Source organism: Tasmannia lanceolata, unplaced genomic scaffold (genome assembly GCF_043159265.1).
Source record: "Tasmannia lanceolata isolate RefF3 unplaced genomic scaffold, GAP_Taslan_0.1 ptg000013l, whole genome shotgun sequence".
Classification (NCBI taxonomy): Eukaryota; Viridiplantae; Streptophyta; class Magnoliopsida; order Canellales; family Winteraceae; genus Tasmannia; species Tasmannia lanceolata.
Genome location: NW_027518690.1, coordinates 47908586 through 47928678, shown reverse-complemented (window position 1 = coordinate 47928678; position 20093 = coordinate 47908586). Strand labels below are relative to the sequence as shown.

Genomic DNA, 20093 nt, shown 5'->3' with positions numbered 1-20093 from the left:
CATGTCAATTTAAACAAAAAAATTGACTATGATCGTCCATTGATGCCCCACATCTCTTGAGATGGTGAAACATTTGGCCCCTTCGTGGGTTCGCCCTGGACTAAAGCGTATCCAACATAACTATTATCTACTCATAATAGCAGCTCCAGTTGTTATGCTTTTTCTAGAGTTGTTTTTTTTTAAATGGTACTAGAGTGGGTTATTAAGGGCATGAAATTGAATCATCTGTTTGAATTTTCGGGTATGAATTGAACTTAAGCAACGGCCTCAAATGATGGCACTATCATTATTCCATCTTTTCTAATTAGCTTTCGGAGGTCGTTACTATCAGTAGTTATTAGGAAAGTGCGAAGGATGCCACTTCTTTGAAGTTATCAAGTATCTATCAAGTGTTTTGCTTGTACGCATAGTTATCACTTTCATGTATAAAAGCAACCAAGTCATGATCAAGTTACAAAACCAGCTATGATAAATCTGTAAGCAAGAAGGATGAGAGAAACAGAGGAATACTATAAAATGTAGGAAGAGTGTTGGAAGACTGTAGAGGCGTAAAGCAGTTCATTCCATGTATCGGGCACTCCAGGAATACTATAAAATGTAGGAAGAGGGTTGGAAGACTGTAGAGGCGTAAAGCAGTTCATTCCATGTATCGGGCACTCCAGGCAAGCACCAATAGCTGCAGTCAGTGTACAACTTAGGTTGCTTTCGCTGCTCCTTGGTCACCATCTTCGCTTGTTTAACCGTGTACAAAGTTGTGTGCGCATCTTTCCTGTACTCGGACAATCTAGTGATGTTCAAGTATTTCACAGGTGTTTTCATCTCTCTCAGCGTCTTCTCCGTGATATCTATCATGCGCCTTGGAAATGACCCCACATAGTGTTCGTCCATGATCGGCTTCGTTTGGTTGTAGCACCAATGTGAAACTCTGCGAGTTCAAAAAGGCCATTTTCTTCAATATAGCACTAAGATTTTTCACAGAAGAGTGGCTTACATAATGAAGAAATGTAACTAGTAGTAGTGTGGGAAGCAAAGAGACGGACCGGTTGTGTTGAGGGGAGATGCTTCGGAAAAAGATGGTTGTTTTAGCAGGATCAACGTTTTGGTCGACCCAACTTGCCCATGTCTTGATGCCTATCTCAAACGCGGTTTCCACTTTAAGATTCTTGACTTGCTTTCCTTTGTGCTCCAACAAATTCCACCTGCAGTTTCTCACTTCTATTCACACACACACAGAGAGAGAGACACACACACACAGAGAGAAAGAGAGAGAGAGACATGTGTACATAGTCGGATTGGTTGAGTCGGCCTCGACAAGATTGGATGATCCCAAAACCTTGATTATCAAGTCGGCGTTAGTAAATCATCAAGGGGGCCATGTTGGTCAACCATGAAATATTCTTGGGTCCAATTGTATGAGAGGGGTCTGAGAAGGAGGGAGTAAGATTGTCTCCGGAGTAGAAGATATAGCATCAATAGCACCTAAAAAACTAGTGAAAGAAAATACCCATTCAAGGGGGCCATGGTGGCCAAACATGGTATGTATTAAGACAATATGAGGTCCTTCAGATGATCTAAGTGTCATTTGCATTTGATTATTTGCAAAGAAGTGGTTAAAATAGTTTTTTCAATGACATAGTTAAGATTAAATAAAGCATTCTTTTTTCCTTAATAATGACCTATTTTGGTGACATCCAAAGAAAACCTTAAGCTCTCTATTCTCCCTATAACCATCTTTTAGGCTACTGATATTGGCACAACCCTATTTTAATAATTGCACAACTAGTCTTGTCTTTCATTTTTTATATGCTGTTTGTGAACCTGGAGTCCAGTATATTTCAAAAAGTATAGGGCTCACTTTATTGGATGATCCAAACAGTTCTTCATAGGATGATCCTAACCCTCTGTAGAGGTTTCTATAATGTGCAGTCCCTCTACAGATCCGAGGGTTAGGACCATCCTAAGGACATGCACTTTATAGGGTACAGCCTACTTACTATGTGGCCCAACAAATTAATGGCTTGGACCATCCTACAAGTGGACCCCATTGTGCTTTACGGAAAATAAATCTCGATATAATTTATAATCTCTCATTGTAAACATGTATTTAACAACTAATTAAACATTTATGTCTGTGTATTGAATCACTTACGCTTTCACCTTGCCACGGTGCAGCCACCAATGACCAGTGTTGAACACCATTATCCCGGCGCCTCGCCAATGTTTAGCTGAATCTGAAATCTCATCAAGCTTTAGCACCTTTCTTTCTGGGTGTCTCTCATCCAGTTGGACAAGAAAAGGGCTCCAAAAGAACTCTACACTACAATTGTAGTCCTGCAACCAAAATAGAAACTCAAATTTTTTATCATATTCATAATGTTTCTTTAGCAAAAAAAGGCGTTTTCACTAAAAACGTAAACATATACTGTGAAAGATTTTTCCTGAGAAAATCTATTACGGATTAATTATTAACTTATTCATATCACTTATAGGATTGTTATTTAATCCTGGTAATTTTTCGGAGTTGATTACCATTGCTCGGAACACCTTGTGGCGGCAGTTTTCGACGTTGACGTTGGTCCGAGCCGGAGGGAGGACTGAGTAGAGAAGGCAGGCAAGAGACTCCCATTGATTTCTATTGAGTGAGTCTCCTACGATGATAACGCGCTTCGTTCTCCATCTCTCCAGCATGTCACTCCCATTAAACCTTTCAACATCATTAAATCAAAGATTCAAACTCATAAATGATTAGAAAAAACACCAACTGTAACAGCTTAAGCTTTTTTAGAGTAATTGGTTGTTTCCCAACCATACCTTCTTGTATTTTAAATGAAGGATTCATTCAAATACCATCCCTTGGCTTAGTAAAACAAATAACTTGCAGAAATAGAAATAAGATAAAAAGATATGCATTTTAAGAAATTACCCACTTGAGCTCTGTGTCGGAAATCAAGGCATAACTTGTCCTTAGGATTAAAAAAAAAAGGTTTGAAGACTCGTTCAACAGAAATGAAACATATTTGTAATGTGTGGAGCAAACGAAAAGAAGGCTAGTAACATTTGATTGCAGGCCAATCTCTCATATACAACTGATCCCCCCTTAGTACTGGAACTTGATTGAGTACTGGAACTTGATTGAATATAGGAATCGTTTATAGTCGTTGTGGATTGACTCGGAGTTCTAGAAGATGTCTCACTGGAATGTGAGTTAAGACTAATAGCTTTTATGTCGACTATGTATAAAAATAGAGAGCAGAACGATGGTATTTTAATCTTCTTTATAGAAGTCTTCAACTCGAAAATCATCCGAACTGAATTGACTCGCACCACAGGTAACTCGTTCGAGTCGATTTGACTCGACCCACTTTCCATTCGTCTTTTTAAAATATGTTAATAAATATTTTGCTTAACCCTCAAAATAGGAAAAAAACATATAAACTCAAACAACAAAAGCACTACGAAGTCAGTAAAATCTCTCTCTCTCTCTCTCTCTCTCTCTCTCTCTCTCTCTCTCTCTCTCTCTCTCTCTCAAAGATATCCATTCAAGTTGCCATATAGACCTTGGTTACATACCTAGGAATCTCACAGTCCTTAGCTTCCCACCTCCAACTCTCATAGTCAGAATCTGGCCTTCCATTTTTCTGGCAACTCACTTGCTCACTCAAGAACGGGCATTTCTGTGCATTGTAAAGTGGATAGAACTTTGGGTCATAAACCCACCTCCCATCAAATATGTTATATTTTCCTCCCTCTAAACTACTCCACTTATCATTCATCCCATACGTCACCGGAGCGATCTTCGCATTATGATAGATACAGATGATGGGAATGAAGAAGGCAACCAAACTAACATAGTAGTAAACCACCCATTTCTTGTGGAATTTCTCCATGCTTTTGTTTGTATTGCAGTAGAGAGATCACTAGTTAGTATGAAAGTTGGTGTGGATCTGGGCCATATGACCTGTGTTGAACTTTTATTACAAATCTCCAAAGCTTTCGTCCCACTTTTTAGGAATTTTTTTCTGAGTGACCTGAATGCCCTTGGAAAATATTAATTGCAATGGAGACGATTTCATTTTTTTGGTATTGTTGATGAATATTTAATGAAGGGTGTTTCGGTCATTTGATTGAAATAAAGGGAGATCCGTTGATCTGGAAAAACAGAAGGATTAGGTGAGGATTTCGACCTGATTCTACCATTGACAAAGCCACCCAATTTAACTGACATGGTCACGCCAAAAATCATTGAACATCGTTTGTATGTGGGAACTAGTGTTTTTATATCCCCCCTAGCGTTGTTACCATCACCCATCTTCCCACATTAGATTGAAAATTTTGCACTTCTTCTTATTACAGAAAACCATCATTAGCGGCATGGAACCAATGCCATGTGTATGGTGATCATGTCCTAGAATATTGTTGTTCGTTGAAGATACGATCTATTGCATTTTGTCCCACTCCCATAGTATGATTCTAGACCTTTGATCGATCATGTTGAAAAATGCCCATTAAGGATGTCTTCAAGCCGTTAGCAGTCCAAAACTCTAGAACTCAAAATCGGTTCTCAAAATCTGAAATGAACTAGGCCTTAGAGTTCCGTCAGGGAAAGTTTAAATGTCGATTATTGTAGTCATTTATGCACAGGATATCCGCTGGTGATGGGACCAGCTTGTTATGTGTTGTTAGAAGCATCATGGAATTATTATATGCCTTCTTTAAACCATGATTAGTAAATTCAAAAATTAAAAAGGACTACTTACATGCTGAATGTGCATATCCCTTTTCTGGGCCTTACTATGGATCATGGAGAAAAACCATCCCCCATCGGATGGATCAAATCTTTCAATTGGTAGAGGTTCCTTGGGCCACACCTTGTGTAAAACACAAGTAATCAGTGGCAAGGCGAACAAAAGGGGGTGAATTTATCACATCCCTTGTTCATTTTAAACTTCACATCCAACATTTCCAATCCTTTTGCTTTTCCTTTTGCTATAAATGATTGCAATTTAACCCTTTTTCTCTGACTAAATGAAAAGACACACAAATGGGGCTGAACGTATATAACCATTAACCCCATTTCTTAGGAAATCACATTGCCACAGATTGTATCTTGAAAAGCCTATCAGAAGGCAAAGTTCAGAGGAAATGAACAGGTAAATGGAAATCCTGAACATCTCTATATACTTTTTCGTCCAATGGAGAATGAATTTGCATTAACAGAAACTGGGTTCCAGCAAGGAGTTCTAGGAAATGTGCATAACGTAGAATTTAGAGGGATTACACCAATGTCTTTCTTTATCAGAACGCTTTTTATTGATTTATTTAGAAGAGCAGATTTCAAATCCTGTGGTACATGTCAAAGAATCTGGTAAATTAGCCATTACAGGGGAAAAAACATAAATCCCCAATTACAGTGATAATCAGTCGCTTCTGATTTCTGATTTCGTATGATATTTGATAAATTGGAATCTGCTAGAGACCATCACAGAAGGCATTTCGCGGGCGGAACAGCTGTTGTATGAGGGCAGCGCCATACGTTCAGAATAAGACAAAATCTGAACCTATGTGGCTGCATGCAACAGCATTCGGAGATATGCCTTCTGTAACGGTCCCTTGCAAATGCCTAATTAAATTGAAACATCGCCCCCCTCTCATTTTAACATGGCCCAAGGAGAGTGGGCCCTCAACACACCTCTTCACTCTACTCATCCAGAAGTTCAAATTTCAACCATTGCACAAAAAAAATATGGGTTTTCACATTTTTTTGATATATTTTTCACTTACTTCTTCAATAATTTTACATGATCTAAAGAAAAATCTAAGATAAAAAACATGTTTCCATTTCTATCTTGAATGACATGCATAAAAACCAATATTTAAAACCTTGTCATAGCACTGTTCAAGATTACTATTCCACAGACGGGCAATTTTCTGAAATCATGGTGAAACATTGATTTCTCTTAATTCAACACATTAAACCATGTAGTTTTCTTCTACTCATTTATAAGTTTCAATTTTTATTGCATAATCTTGATCTAATCAATCCCTCTTTCAATTTTTTGTTGGCCCTAGAATTCCTCACAATTGTGTCGCACAAAAGCATGACCTTGATCACACAGGGAGACACGAACCTCAAAGCAACTGGTAGAATAGTGCGCCAATTGAGACCTTCAAGTGGAGGGAAAAGGGTAAATGGGTTTTGAGGTTTGGTTCCAGGCAGGGTTTAGGGAGGGTTGAGCTTGCTGCTGCTGTTGTGTGAATGCATCTATCAGTCGCATCTGAAGGAAAGGATAATGCAGCATATCTGAAGGACTTGTTCGGTGAAATGGCCTAAAAGAGCCCATGCTTGCTAAAACCCCATTATACTGTGCACAAAACAACACCCAAAAACAAATGAGGGCTTAGACTTCTACCCCTAACATTTAATGCCTCATCCGTTTTATGAGGACTTTTAAGTGAAGAAAAATAAGTCCTCAAAAGAAGACTTGGGTGCAAACGTCCTCAGGTTGAACGTCCCTCAAGGGTCAGATAGTCACTCAAACAAATATGAGCTCGATTGAATCATTGTATTAGGTTACAAGGGTAAGACCACCCCTTTGTCTCAACCTATGATTATATTTTCCACCAGTGATTGAGTTAATCCATCCAACCCACACTGTTCCTGAAAGCATAAATACAGCCCACGAAATACATCACTCACAAACTGTCCAATCCACAATTAGATTACCAAGACTACCAATTTGCGATTTAGCTGGGTCCAACACAGCCCACCCCTTTTGCCCCATGTAGCCACCATAATTAAGAACACCCAATTACTGCCCGTGCTCACTTCAAAGTTCAAACAGAGGTACCAAAAACCATTGCTACATTACTCTTAATTACTAACCCATCCTAATACATTTCACCCAAAGAGCTCTTTAAAATTCTATAAATGATCAAACAGACATCATCAAGCAATAGCAAAACCACCATAGCACCCTCTCATTACAATAAGTGAATGTCTCCTTATCTCTCCCGAAAGGCATGACAATCTTAGAGGAATTGAATCCTAATTACCCAAAGACCACAAAAACAGGCGAAGGAAAGAACGAGTTCAAAAAAAAAAAAAGTACCCAAAAATCAGAGGGAGAGACTGCTGCAACCATAAAAAAAAGTACCAGGTAAACTCCAACAAATTTAGCCAATGAAAAAAATCTACGAGGTTTCAATCGCAGAGAAATAGGAAATTAAATGTAAAACTGCCAAAACAAGTAAATGTATTAATAGGTACAATTAATCATAAAACAATAAATTATCAAATAGGAAATGATTCTACACTCATTATTATTGAACACAGTAAAATGAAGTGTGTTGAAACAAGGTAAATATGTTCCGTATGCATATGAAAGCCAATAAATATGCATGACTGTTAGCATATAATGACAAGTTAAACACTCCACTATAAACTCATACAACATATAATCTACGAGAACAAATATGGATATCATTTCCCTTACAAAAATATATTGTTCTGTATATACATGAACGCCAATAAATATGAATGACTGAACATATGACTATAAGGTAAACACTCCAAGTATAGACTCATACAGCATATAATACATGAGAACAATTTTGCAGCAAGACACGCGTACAATCAATGGTAAAAGGCAATTTCCTAATCCTAACAAGGGAGCTTAGGTTATCCTTCAAACAACTCATAAAAAACAAGGGAGCTTAGGAAGGAGCATGTATGTGAGGTCAAGACCATTCATCCTGTAGAACGTCATGAGGCAACACGCATGGTCTAGTCCCATCCCGAATGGGCATACCAAAAGTAAGATAAAGGGCTACAAAAATCAATGGTTTAGCTTATCTTGGTGGAACCCTAAATGAGAATTAAAAGAAATATGCTATCGAGGACCCACAATCATCCGACCAAGGTGATCTCAAAGCCATAGGCTTATGATGTGATTTAGCCTTGTGATTGGTTTATTTATTTAGCATATGTCACTTTAGCTCACTTGCACACTTTTTTTCATTTATTTTCATTCAGTTATTGTATTTGATTAGACCTAGATGTGGGGATGTCTACACCATTACCCTAAAATAGCCCCTATATGAGCCCCTCCCTTGAAGTAGGGAAGAACCCCTCCCTCCCTCCCTCTTGTTGTTGGAAGGCACAAGGCCCCAACACGTTCCTCCTGGGGATAGCCCCTGGGGTATGCTATCCCATACTCGCCCTTCTCTTTCTATTTTCCTCTCCCTTGATCCCCTTTCCCTTTCCTCTCCTCCCTTTATTCCTCTAATCTCTCCCCTTTTTTGTTACATCAACATTCCCCAAAAAATCCCTGAACCCTTGCTACCATCACCACCATACCTTGATCCAGTCAACTTCAATATCATCCCCTTAGCCACCATTTAGGAAACAATCTAAAGCCATTATAGACTTTTTTATTTAGATTTGTTATTTATCATAGTTGTCATAGTGGGAAGCGAGTGCAAGAAGCGATGCGGGAAGCGAGGGCTTAGAAAAGAGAAAATACGGGAAGTGAAAAGCTCTAAAGAAAGCAAAGATAAAATTTGTGGGAAGCACTATTGAAAGTCAACATTAAGCAGATAACAAGGCTCGTTGGAAGTGAACAAGAAGTAGGACTGTAGTAGGTTGGGGAGGAATGGTTACTATAGGCAAGGATTGCAGGTTGAAAAGAAGACTTTGCGAGTAATTAGAATTACAAATTTTAGGAATTTACAGTTTCGCAAGTTTTATTCATGTATACTAAATATTAAATTTTTGAAAAAATATCACAAAAATTACAATTTCACAAGTTTTTAAGTTTTAAATGCACTCTATTTTTAATTATGCTCCTTCAACATTAGCAAAAGGAGAAAATATTATTTTAGGAACAAATAATGAGCTAAATAGGAAGCATACTCTTAATTAAGAGGAAACGCATGGAAAAATCTGGGAAGCGGAACTCACCTTCCGAGGCGAGCTTCCCATCCAACTAGGAAGTTTCCGGTAACTATGTTATTTATAGTTAATACACTTGTGCTTTCATTTCTTTCCTAGTTAGCTTGATTTCCTTTCATGGTTCTAATGTATGAAACACTGCTTAAATAGATTAGATTCTTATTGACAAATAAACTCAATAGTTTTCTATGAATTCTCTATTTGTGAAAGATTATCATGTGATGTTTAATTTGTTTGAGAATATTTGCTGCGATATCGAATTAGTAATCCGTTTAATGTTCTAAAGTTTCCCATATCTAAATTGCAAACCCTAGGCTTGCATCAGTTCTATATCCATACAGATCCCAATAAATATGCATGACTAAGCATATAACTACAAGGTAAACAATCCATGTATCGACTCATACAACATATGATACATTTTTTTAATGTAAGGATTGATAGATGCTTCATTCGACCAAGGTGATCTCAACACCCATAAGCTGGTCATTTATACCTACCATTCTGATCAACGAATCTGATCATGTAAATGAGGCAAAATTGCCTTAATGAGTGACTTTTAGTAAGGAGAATAAAAGTGACTTTCTTTTTACCATTTACGGTACCACATACACATACACGTAGGCAATTATTGATTCCAAGTATAAGTGCAAATTGATACAAAAACTATACAGACCCTCACAAAATATTAATTGCAACTATAGGCATTAAAGCCAACATAAGTGCATCTTAATCCAACAGAACTATAAGTATGTTTACAAAAATAACAACTTTGCATACTTCGCAACAAGCTTGACCTTCTGGACCACAAATCTTTGCGATCTTTGCATTTTTACTAATAACTTTAATCCATATAAAACATAACAATATATATATATATGGTACAAAATCGCATTCAAGCCATTCAAAAAAAATTCGCACTTAAATCCATTGTAATAACTTCAATCGATATAAAGCACACCGAACATAGCAAAATATATATATATATATATATATATATATATATATAAAATGGGTACAAAATTGCATCGAGAAAATGAATACTATGTGTAGCATGACTCTATGGGTGTCAATGGACTGGACTCAATCACAGGTTTAACCAAAAAATGAAAACCCAAATCTGGACCCGGACAAATGACAAGGTAAATTTTGGATCTGGCCTGTTGACACCCCTACATGACTTTATAATAAGAGAGACTGATATATGTAGGAAATAGTATAGTATCATTAAGGATCATATCTAGTATTGTTCAGCAATAACTACATATTAAACATGGAATAAACAGAGCAGATAAAAGAAGCTGCAATAGACACCTTGTTTTGTTACTATGCACCCTATTCTACATTAGAATCATTTTGATTGGGAAACAAACTGAAAAAAAAATACTAAACAAAGAGTTGGCGTGAAAAAACAGTTCCCCAGATAAAAATTTAACCAGAAAATAAATAAACAGCCAAAAAAATATTACACTGCAATTACTAACAATAGGCAACAGAATCCAAGTACAAATGCTGTTCACAGTAGCTCAAGAAACACATGCTATGGTTATTGTAAAGCCACACAATAGTTAATCCCAGTAAAGCTAAATAGCATTGCATGCCAAACCATGCCCAAACAAAAGAAAATAAAAAAGGTTGCATAAAGTAGATGGAACAAAATGTTGGGAATATTAGAATATATAAGCACAGGTGTATGGCCCCCGCCATAGTAAGAAGAGTCTCGAGTACTGCATACTAAACTACTTGTCTCAAAAGCTCAACAGTTCAACTACCACCCATCACAAACAAACCGCATTTTAAAGGCAGATCAGTAGCCACAAATGGTTGACAAATCATTCATCAAAGCAGATTACATGTCGGCATTCCAAAGCAGATTACATGTCGGCATTCCAAAGCAACCATTTAAAGCAATTCCGCCCAAGAGCTGAGTCACACACCTGAATCACATACCCATCACAAACTCAATCCATAATTCCATATCTTACAAACAAAACAGAGTTCATCAACCACACTAAAGCATCAAACAAAAAGCAACCAAAGCCAATAGCTAAAGCAACAAAGAAACACAGGAAACCCACTACAAAAACTACAAAACAAGGACATATGGAAAATTGAGTTTTTTTATGGTGTAAGGCCTTACAACAATATGGTAGGGGTACCACTCTTGATATTTGATCCAACAGCAGCTCACTTTTTGAGAAGCTGCTGTTGGATCAAATATCAAGGTTGGTACTTCCACCGTACAAGGGCCTTATTGTTGTAAGGCCTTGCACCATATAATTTCTCTGGAAAATTAAGTAAAGAAAGTCAGATTGCTTAACCTCCATAATAGAAAATACAAAGAAACAACAATACAAGAAAGAATTACAATCAAAAGCATCCTTCCACTACTAATAAATTCACACAGGGCACCTCACAAAAGAACAGAATTACATCAAGACACGACAAATGTGATAGTGACGAATACACTAAAACGTTAAAGTATAGCATTCGACTAAAAACAACCCAAGATAATTTAAAAGACAGAGGAACAGGACGTCCACCTCAAAACCTCTATGAACAAATAAAGATGGAAATGTAACCAAGGGCAAATCTGATTAGATAACTTCAAGATTGCAGAATACAAAGAAAGTAACGATGGAAATAATATAAATCATACAGGGCAAAAATATATCACAAAGAAATATATAATCGTTTTGGTAATAATATGTGCATCCTCGGCTGAGCAATAAAGCCGCATCTGCCATGGAATTCATTTCGAGACGTGGAGAGTGGTGCATGTAGAACTAGACATCTGTGTCAGATGCGGAAGCCGAGTAAACCACGGCTTCATCCCTTATAGCCGACTAATGCATTCACCCCTATGGTCTTATAGCCCGCCCCTATCTCTATTATCAGCTTATGCTTACATATTAGGGCTCATGCACCTCATGTCTCTCAACCTCAATCGAATATTCATGTTCGGCACTAGTTAGGTATTGTCTTCACAGATCTGATTTTCTAGGACAGATTTGACTGAGATCTGATTTTTATTCATAGGACATCTGTTTACTCTTTCGGAAATTATTGTATGGAACAATTTGGAAGAATTCAGTTTCTGTGATGTTTGAACTCTTAAGCATAGAATTTTATTTCTTTTTCTTTTTTTTTTTGAAAAATCTTGCTGTATTTGATTATTTATAATCTATTTCTGCTGATTTCGGAATACATGTTGCTCTTTTGTTGAGTTAAAATTCATATATTACTCCTGAATTAGCAGAAAGTCATCTGCAATCCTATATGTTTGCACCACGACTCCATCATGTATTTTACCCCGCATGCAAATACATGATCCATCAATTGCAATGCAGAATAAAGCAGCATATACCAGATCTTAGTAATTTAATCCCAAATTATCAAATACTCGCAGTTTTAAAATTTCATCAAAATCAATAAGAAATGACCGAAATGCATCAGTTTCCATCTCCAACGAAACACAAACCCAAATTTAAACCCATATCGAAACCAAAATCATAAGTTTATTAATAATATACTATAATATGTGCTATGTATAGATATTTATATAAATTGCATGTGAAATGTCGTATGTATTAAATTATCAGAATAACGCGATAATGCATGACACTAGGTGTTCGATGTTGTTAAATCATTATTGGTGGTGTTTTTTTTTCTTATGTGGTGGTTTTTTAGTATGTAGTTGTGCTCATTCTAGCACTTCATGAAGTTTCATCTTAAATGTCCATCATTTGCATATATTTCCATGCATTCATGCTATTTTACAAGATTTCCACCAAAATTTTCATATGAAACCGACATGTTTCCATTTCCATCACAATCAAAATGCATATTAAAATCAAAACCTAAAGCCTAGACTTGAAGGTTATGTTACATGTCTCTCATTTCTCAACTCAACGGCGTATATAAATGGGCTGTCTTTTTTGTAGCACAAGAATCCTTTGAATATTAATTTAAAATAAGTATGTTCACAAACCGTTTGACAACTTATAATATTACTTGTATTACACTCAGAACAAGCATGTACTCCATTTGCATCAACCAGCCAAGATCAAGCCAAACAGCATTTTTCTCAGTCCCAATTAGGACACCCATCCCACCTAGACTGGGCCCAACAACAACACATATTTCCCACATATAGAGAGAGCTTGAAAAGCACAAACAAAAACAAGAACCACATGTAAAAAAAGCAAAAGGAAAAGGAAAAAGTACATGCAATTTGGAACAAAATGTAGTTGATAAACGAATAAAAAAAGACTAAAGGGAAGGCCTACATGCAGTAACATGCAAGAAATCATGCACCTTGAAATTGTGTAACATAACAAATAGAAGTCTCGTCACAAACAGATTGCTTGAAGAAAGTAGCAAAAAAACACCAAAGATCCCAACACTAATCAAGAAAAATCATTACCATCGCAAGGGAATCACTAAACCAAAAGTGAGACATAAGGCACAAAGAATAGACTTCAAAAAGCAACAACACAACAGCAAATGAACATAACTTCATTAAAGTTGTGAAACATGCACTGATGTTGGAGCAACTTATCCAAATGTGGACATTTTGCAGGAAAATACAAGAACCAAATAATCACAAAGTGACCATACAAGAGAAGCCACAAGACCACAACACAAGCAAAACTAGGAGGACCATGTGGAAAAATATGCCTAGTGTGAAAAACAATTAGTAAAAAATAAATATATAAATAAAGCATTTCTAATGCGGCAGAACACAGCATGCCATTCAAAAAAATTGGGCAGAACGCAGCACTAAAACAATGTTGCATCCTCCAAAGTTTGCATACACAAACATATATCACCTTAGTCCTTTGAATGTCGATTAATATAAAACAATTACGGAACAAAGGAAGGTATTGGTAATGAATCGAACCAAAACAAAATGCTTTCCATTTCATTTTATACATGAACAATATAGAAATTGAATTGAAGGTGTAACCCAATAATCAAAATCAAACAGGAGAAACTAAAAGCATATGCATGGAATCACAAATCAGTAATACAATCGCCAAACATAAGTACAATAGTGAAAGTAAAACAGAAGGCCTATACATCACCTTATACATCACCTCAGTCCTTTGAATGCCTATCATGTAAGCCGATTATCAAAATCAAACAGATGCAGGGACTAATCAGGCAAAACAAACAGCATTCAAATGGCATCACACCGAATTCCAAGAAATGCATACTGGTACAAAATATAATTATTCTAGATGTGAATAAGATGAATTTTAATATTACACCGAATTCATAAATCCACAGCAGAGTCGGCTTAACACTAGCAAGCAAATCACTAAAATTGCGACAGAAGCAAAGGAAATGAATATAATAAGATAAAAGATAAATCATATTACCTCAGTAGTAAGGGAGCAAATGAGAATACTCAGATGCAACAGTAACTATAGAATGGAACATAAGGTAAATGATAAATCATGTTATCTAAATAGTAAGGGAGCAAATGAAAACACTCAAATGCAACAGTTTCTATAGAATGGGAAATAAGGTAAAAGACAAATCATGTTACCTCAGTAGTAAGGGGGCATGCCCTGGTACATCCCACCAGCTGGTACCCTAGGAACTGGTGATGAACCCGCCTGGTGGTGCTGGCTTTGATAAGCAGAAGATGACAACCCATAATGCCCACTCTCTGGATATCCACCAGTAGGCATTCCGACCGAACTTGGTGGCATCCGATACAAAGACGACCCACCAACACCCAACGCAGAACCAGCACCCAACCCGCCGAACCCACCTGAACCAGGCCCACCATACTGAGAAGAACTATATGGCCCTCCCAAGCCACCACCATACGCTCCACCACCAATACCACCAACGCTTCCCAGTGATGATGGCAGCTGACCCCCAACTGACGAAAGCCCCGGCCCACCAATCGACGACTGCAATGGCGAGTTCAGATGGTGATGATGACTCAGCCCCGGGCCCTGCGGCCCACCACCAAAACCCAATCCACCATAGGAAGTAATCCCACCGGGCCCACCGTACTGAGAAGAGAGCGAACCAGGCATGGAAGATGGCGGGGGCAACCCAACCCCAACCCCAACCCCAAGCCCATCGGGACCGATAACATCGGGCCCACCGGCCGAGTGGCCTTGAATCCCACCAGGACCAACAACAGGCCGGGCTTTCTTCCCATCGGTTGCCAACTTACAAACCAATTGATGCCCCTCAATCGTCTTAATAGGATCAACCAACGATGCCCTAGCAGCCTCATCAGTCTTATACACAAACAAAGCGAACCCCCTCGACATCCCGGTCTGCTTATCAAACCCTAACGGACCCTCCTCGATCTCCCCATACGACGAGAAATGGGTCAACAATCGGTCGGCGGGCATGTCGAATGGGACATTCCCAACGTAGATCTTCCGACTCGAGACATCAGCCACCGGGGCGTTGGCAGTAGGGCCACCGGGGGGGCCAGCAGCAGCGAGCTGAGCCACCGTCATCCGACCGTCGATCTTCTTACTCGGTTCTTTTAGGGCGAGTAAGGCACCATCCATATGCTTGAAAGTGACGAATCCATAGCCCTTGCTTTTTCCAGTGACTTTGTCGAGTATAACAACTGCCTCTTCGAGATCTCCATAAGAGGAGAAGAGTGTACGGAGGCCATCAGTGGTGGTGTCCCACCCGAGGCCGCGGATGAAGAGTTTGCGTTGGGTGGGAATTCGATCGGCGATTGATCGGACGGCGTCGAGGACGTCAGGGTGGCGGACCGCAGCGTCTTGGAGGATGTCGAGGAGTTGGTCGGGAGTGAAGGGTTCGATGATTTTGCGAGCGTCTTGGGGAGTTAGTTTTGAGACGGAAGAGGTGTCTACAACGACGATGCCGTTCTCTTCGGCCTTTCGCTTCTTGAAGGAAGGATCCATGGTGAGAGAAGGGGAGGAAAACCCTAACCCTAGAGATGAAACCCTAACCCTAGAAGAGGAAGGAGTGATTTTTTAAAAGAGAGGCGCGCGGTCGTGGGAGATTTTAGGTTTCGCGAGAGGTAGTATTTATAGCCACGTAAGTCTGGGCCTTGTATAGATGGGGTTTGGGTCTCCCACTCGGTAAGTGGTAAAACCGGGCCGGGCCTCTCTACATACATGGTCCCACTACTCTGGACAAAAACAAGTTCATGCCTCAGTGTAGGTTAGAAATGACATAGATCAGGATAGTTGATCTGAAGAGCCATTGTGATGTTGTTCAAGGATATCAAATCCGATGGCCACTCGGAACTCGTAAAACCTTAATCATATGTCTCTCTTACCATGAAGTATTCCAGGCCCATGCGTTTATGCATGAGTGTAAAATGGTGGTTCCCACACCAACAAAACATGAGGTGTAAAATGGTAGAACCTACTCTAATGGATAAGGTTGGGTAGAGATAGATGATGGACCCCACTTCATCAATAGCATTAGGAGTAAAATGGTGGGCCCCACCCTACGCATAGTTTGATAGAGATGTAAAATGGTAGGCCCCATCGCATCAATAACATGAGGTGTAAAATGGTGGGCATGGGTGGGTTTCAGTGCTAGGCCCACCATCAAAACTTGAGGTGTAAAATGGTGGGCCCACCTCATCATATGGTGGGGTGTAAAATAGTTGGCTCCACCATATTCATGGGTTTGAGTAGAGATTGTGGACCCACCAAATCGAGTGTGAAAAGGTGCGCACCACTCATGCTATGTTTGGGTATAAAATGGTGTGCCCCACATTATCAAAAAGTAACATAACTATAAAGAAAAGGTTTTTCAAAAAAAATATCTTGGGAAAAAAATCAAATGACAGTGGAAAGAAACATGCTCAGTATCCATTATAGAATGTGTGAAAAATAATGTTTCATGTGAGAAATAAGTGTTCTAGTTTGCCGTATTAATTTCAGAAGAAAGTAATCAGTTGTGTTGGGGTAAATCGAACGGCCAACTGCATGTTGACGCGTGGAAGCACCTGTGAGCATAGGACAAAACCACTCGACCGATCACTCCGCTGAGTGCCAGTAGCTACTCCCTCCAATAGACCAGCGAGTCGGACTGCCAACTGGACGAGGAACCCTCCAGAAAGGCTTTCTCCCGAGTGATATCTCGCAACTCTCAGAGCCCTTTATGACGTCACCACATGCTGACTCACTCCATTTAGGGGTGCAACTCCAGCCGGGTTTTTTTTTTTTTTTTGAATGGTAAAATTCTTTAAAAAGACCGAGATGGTCAAATATTACAAAGAAGAATTACATATACAAATCAAGGGAAAACAACATCAAGGAGGAAGAATTACATATACAAATCCAGTCGAGTTTTTGGAATTCGGGTTGAGCTTTTACCTTAAAATTGGGTCAGGTTCTGGTTGATTCCAATTCATTTTTCAGTTAAAGCTCAACCCGACCCGACCCAAGTTGCACCCCTAACTCCATGAGCTCAAAGATTGCACAAAGTCCACATCACACCGCTTTGTGGCGACAAGTTGTATAGGATCCTGATGCTCTCTAGAGGATCTAGGGGCTTTCCATCCCCTGTCATATGATATCCCAGCAGCTCCTTACTGCCATTGGGGATGGTGACTCTCACATGTCACATCACATCTTCGGCTTGTCACTTTTGACTCACCGTACCACGCCAATGCCGCCGCCTGCGCCAATGATTATCACGGTGTCAGATTGTCGTCACATCATGCCTATTAACTCTACCTATAAAACAAAACCCTCTACTCCACATATGAGGCCTTTTTTCGGCCTGAAAAGAGTAATGCACTGCCCCAACTCATGCCACCAACTTGAGCGTATCCACCTGGCCCATTTAGTGGCCGTTCACCTACACACTCACCCTCCATAACCAGGCAGAACGAAGGACACGGTGCATCAAGGTCGTTCGCACTCTCGCCCCTATTCGAGCAACATCAATGCAAGCAAATGCTACTAATCATGGCGTGCAAACTACACTGAACTGATCTTTGTGGGCCTACTAGGCAAATGCATTTGTGGGGGTGATGACCGTGGCTGTTGATCTAGAGGGGCATTGGTTGACCCCAAATCAAAGAAGATAAAGGCTGCTCTATCGAGTGATCAAGGCCTAAAGATATTGATGTTCTTAATTTTTTGGAAAATATTGCATAGTTTATGCATTGTCGGATGGAATGAGCCCTGAAGACAATTTTTTTAATCTCGTAACAAGTTCCTTTTGAGGTAAGAGATGAATGGGATAACACACATCTATTACATATTAACAGCTCTTCAATATAGGCTTTGACAAGAAAAAAGGAGAGAATGTTCCCATTCAATGACTTGTTGTTCGGTGAAACCCTAAGAAAGTCACCTTGTTTAATGCTGATTTTATCGGGCTAATCAAACAGCTGAAAACAAAAGATAGTAGTAATATTTTAGGGCGCTGATATCCCCCCCGGTAAACGGATAAAATCCCCCCTGTAACGGTTTCTGTGAGAGTGGTTCTCTTGGGGATAAATTCACCCCTTTAACGTTTTTCTTTGCCTTTAAAATCCATCGGGCCCACCGGCCGAGTGCCTTGAATCCCACCAAGACCATCAACAGGCCGGGCATTCTTCCCATCGCCATCGATTGCCAACTTACAAACCAATTGATGCCCATCAATCGTCTTAATAGGGTCTTAATAGGATCAACCAACGATACCCTAGTAGCCTCATCAGTCTTATACAAAAAAAGAGCGAACCCCCTCGACATTCCGGTCTGCTTATCAAACCCTAACGGACCCTCCTCGATCTCCACATACGACGAGAAATGGGTCAACAATCGGTCGGCGGGCATGTCGAATGGGACATTCCCAACGTAGATCTTCCGACTCGACACATCAGCCACCGAGGCGTTAGCAGTAGGGCCACCGGCGGGGCCAGCAGCAGCCAACTGAGCCACCGTCATCCGACCGTCGATCTTCTTACTCGGTTCTTTTAGGGCGAGTAAGGCACCATCCATATGCTTGAAAGTGACGAATCCATAGCCCTTGCTTTTTCCAGTGACTTTGTCGAGTATAACAACTGCCTCTTCGAGATCTCCATAAGATGAGAAGAGTGTACGGAGGCCATCAGTGGGGGTGGGATCTCCATAAGATGAGAAGAGTGTACGGAGGCCATCAGTGGGGGTGTCCCACCCGAGGCCGCGGATGAAGTTTGCGTTGGGTGGGAATTCGATCGCCGATTGATCGGACGGCGTCAAGGACGGACGTCAGGGTGGCGGACCACAGCGTCTTGGAGGATGTCGAGGAGTTGGTTGGGAGTGAAAATTTTAAGGTGAAATTTTTTACGATTATTATGAACTGTTACGCCTTCATTTATACTATGCTCTATTTCTCTAGCCTAAAATCCATTTCTTTTGACGTAAAATAGGTGTAAAATTTGTTTTATGCCCATTTTATGTCAATAAAAAAAACAGAGCCTTACAAAAAGTATACGCAAGCATCATATAACAAACTCTTCTAATTATACAATGCACTGTGCATGTAGACATTCCGCTTAGGCTCTGTTTCTTAAGATAAAAAATTTGTTTTACGTCCACTTTACATCCCGAAGAAACAGAGCCTCAATAAAATTGTGGATGGGCAAAGGTACAAATCCACAATCTGTGTTGACTGATCAAACCATTTTTCAACTTGGCTTTCTTACGGATGGGCCATGTACCAAAATCTACACTAGTTGGACGATTCCAAGCCATTATCTTGTGGAGGCTCTTGAGAAATGTACTCTATTTTTTTTAAAGGTCACATATGATATTGAAATTATAAAATTCAGCTAATGGAGTTGGAATTTGGAACATGGCTCATCCATAGCGAAGCCTAGCAGATAGAAGGCTAGGCTCATTGAACAAGTAACCCTCACATGTACTTTTGCCCGCCCATATTCCCATGGAAATGCATGCACATGTATCATTTAACAAATCTTTGATGTGTATGACAATGTGAATTGCTCCATAAAGTCACACTAGATCAAATGTTCAAATTAGACATGCTAAGTGAGACCCAATATGATTTAACTGTGTATATGACAATGCAAGTTTCCTTCATTCACAACTAAAACGCAATTTAATGTTGGGCCAGCCACCATAATGCATACAAAAGCAAATGAATATGTGCAAATGAAACAACGGTAAAATAGGGT

General features: G+C 39.4%; 2 protein-coding genes and 1 pseudogene across 3 annotated transcripts; all 3 read right to left on the bottom strand.

The window, feature by feature from the left end:
* Nucleotides 1-588: 588 nt before the first annotated feature.
* Nucleotides 589-3887, bottom strand: LOC143891347 (protein trichome birefringence-like 28). The gene is made up of 4 exons (XM_077395937.1): nt 3571-3887; nt 2530-2704; nt 2150-2331; nt 589-925 (listed from the first exon to the last, which is right to left on the bottom strand). The coding sequence occupies exons 1-4, from the start codon at nt 3885-3887 to the stop codon at nt 589-591; spliced, it is 1011 nt and encodes a 336-aa protein (XP_077252052.1).
* On the bottom strand, nt 2682-15987 carry LOC143890380 (UBP1-associated protein 2C-like). 2 transcript variants are annotated; one of them, XM_077395028.1, is made up of 2 exons: nt 14505-15987; nt 2682-2704 (listed from the first exon to the last, which is right to left on the bottom strand). In XM_077395028.1, the coding sequence occupies exon 1, from the start codon at nt 15862-15864 to the stop codon at nt 14506-14508; it is 1359 nt and encodes a 452-aa protein (XP_077251143.1). In that variant the 5' UTR covers nt 15865-15987; the 3' UTR covers nt 2682-2704; nt 14505. The 2 variants fall into 2 exon arrangements, with proteins under 2 accessions (XP_077251143.1, XP_077251142.1); XM_077395027.1 differs by lacking the exon at nt 2682-2704 and adding an exon at nt 10569-10887.
* A 2452-nt stretch (nt 15988-18439) lies between these two features.
* On the bottom strand, nt 18440-19446 carry LOC143891346 (UBP1-associated protein 2C pseudogene; annotated as a pseudogene).
* Between the last annotated feature and the right edge of the window lie 647 nt (nt 19447-20093).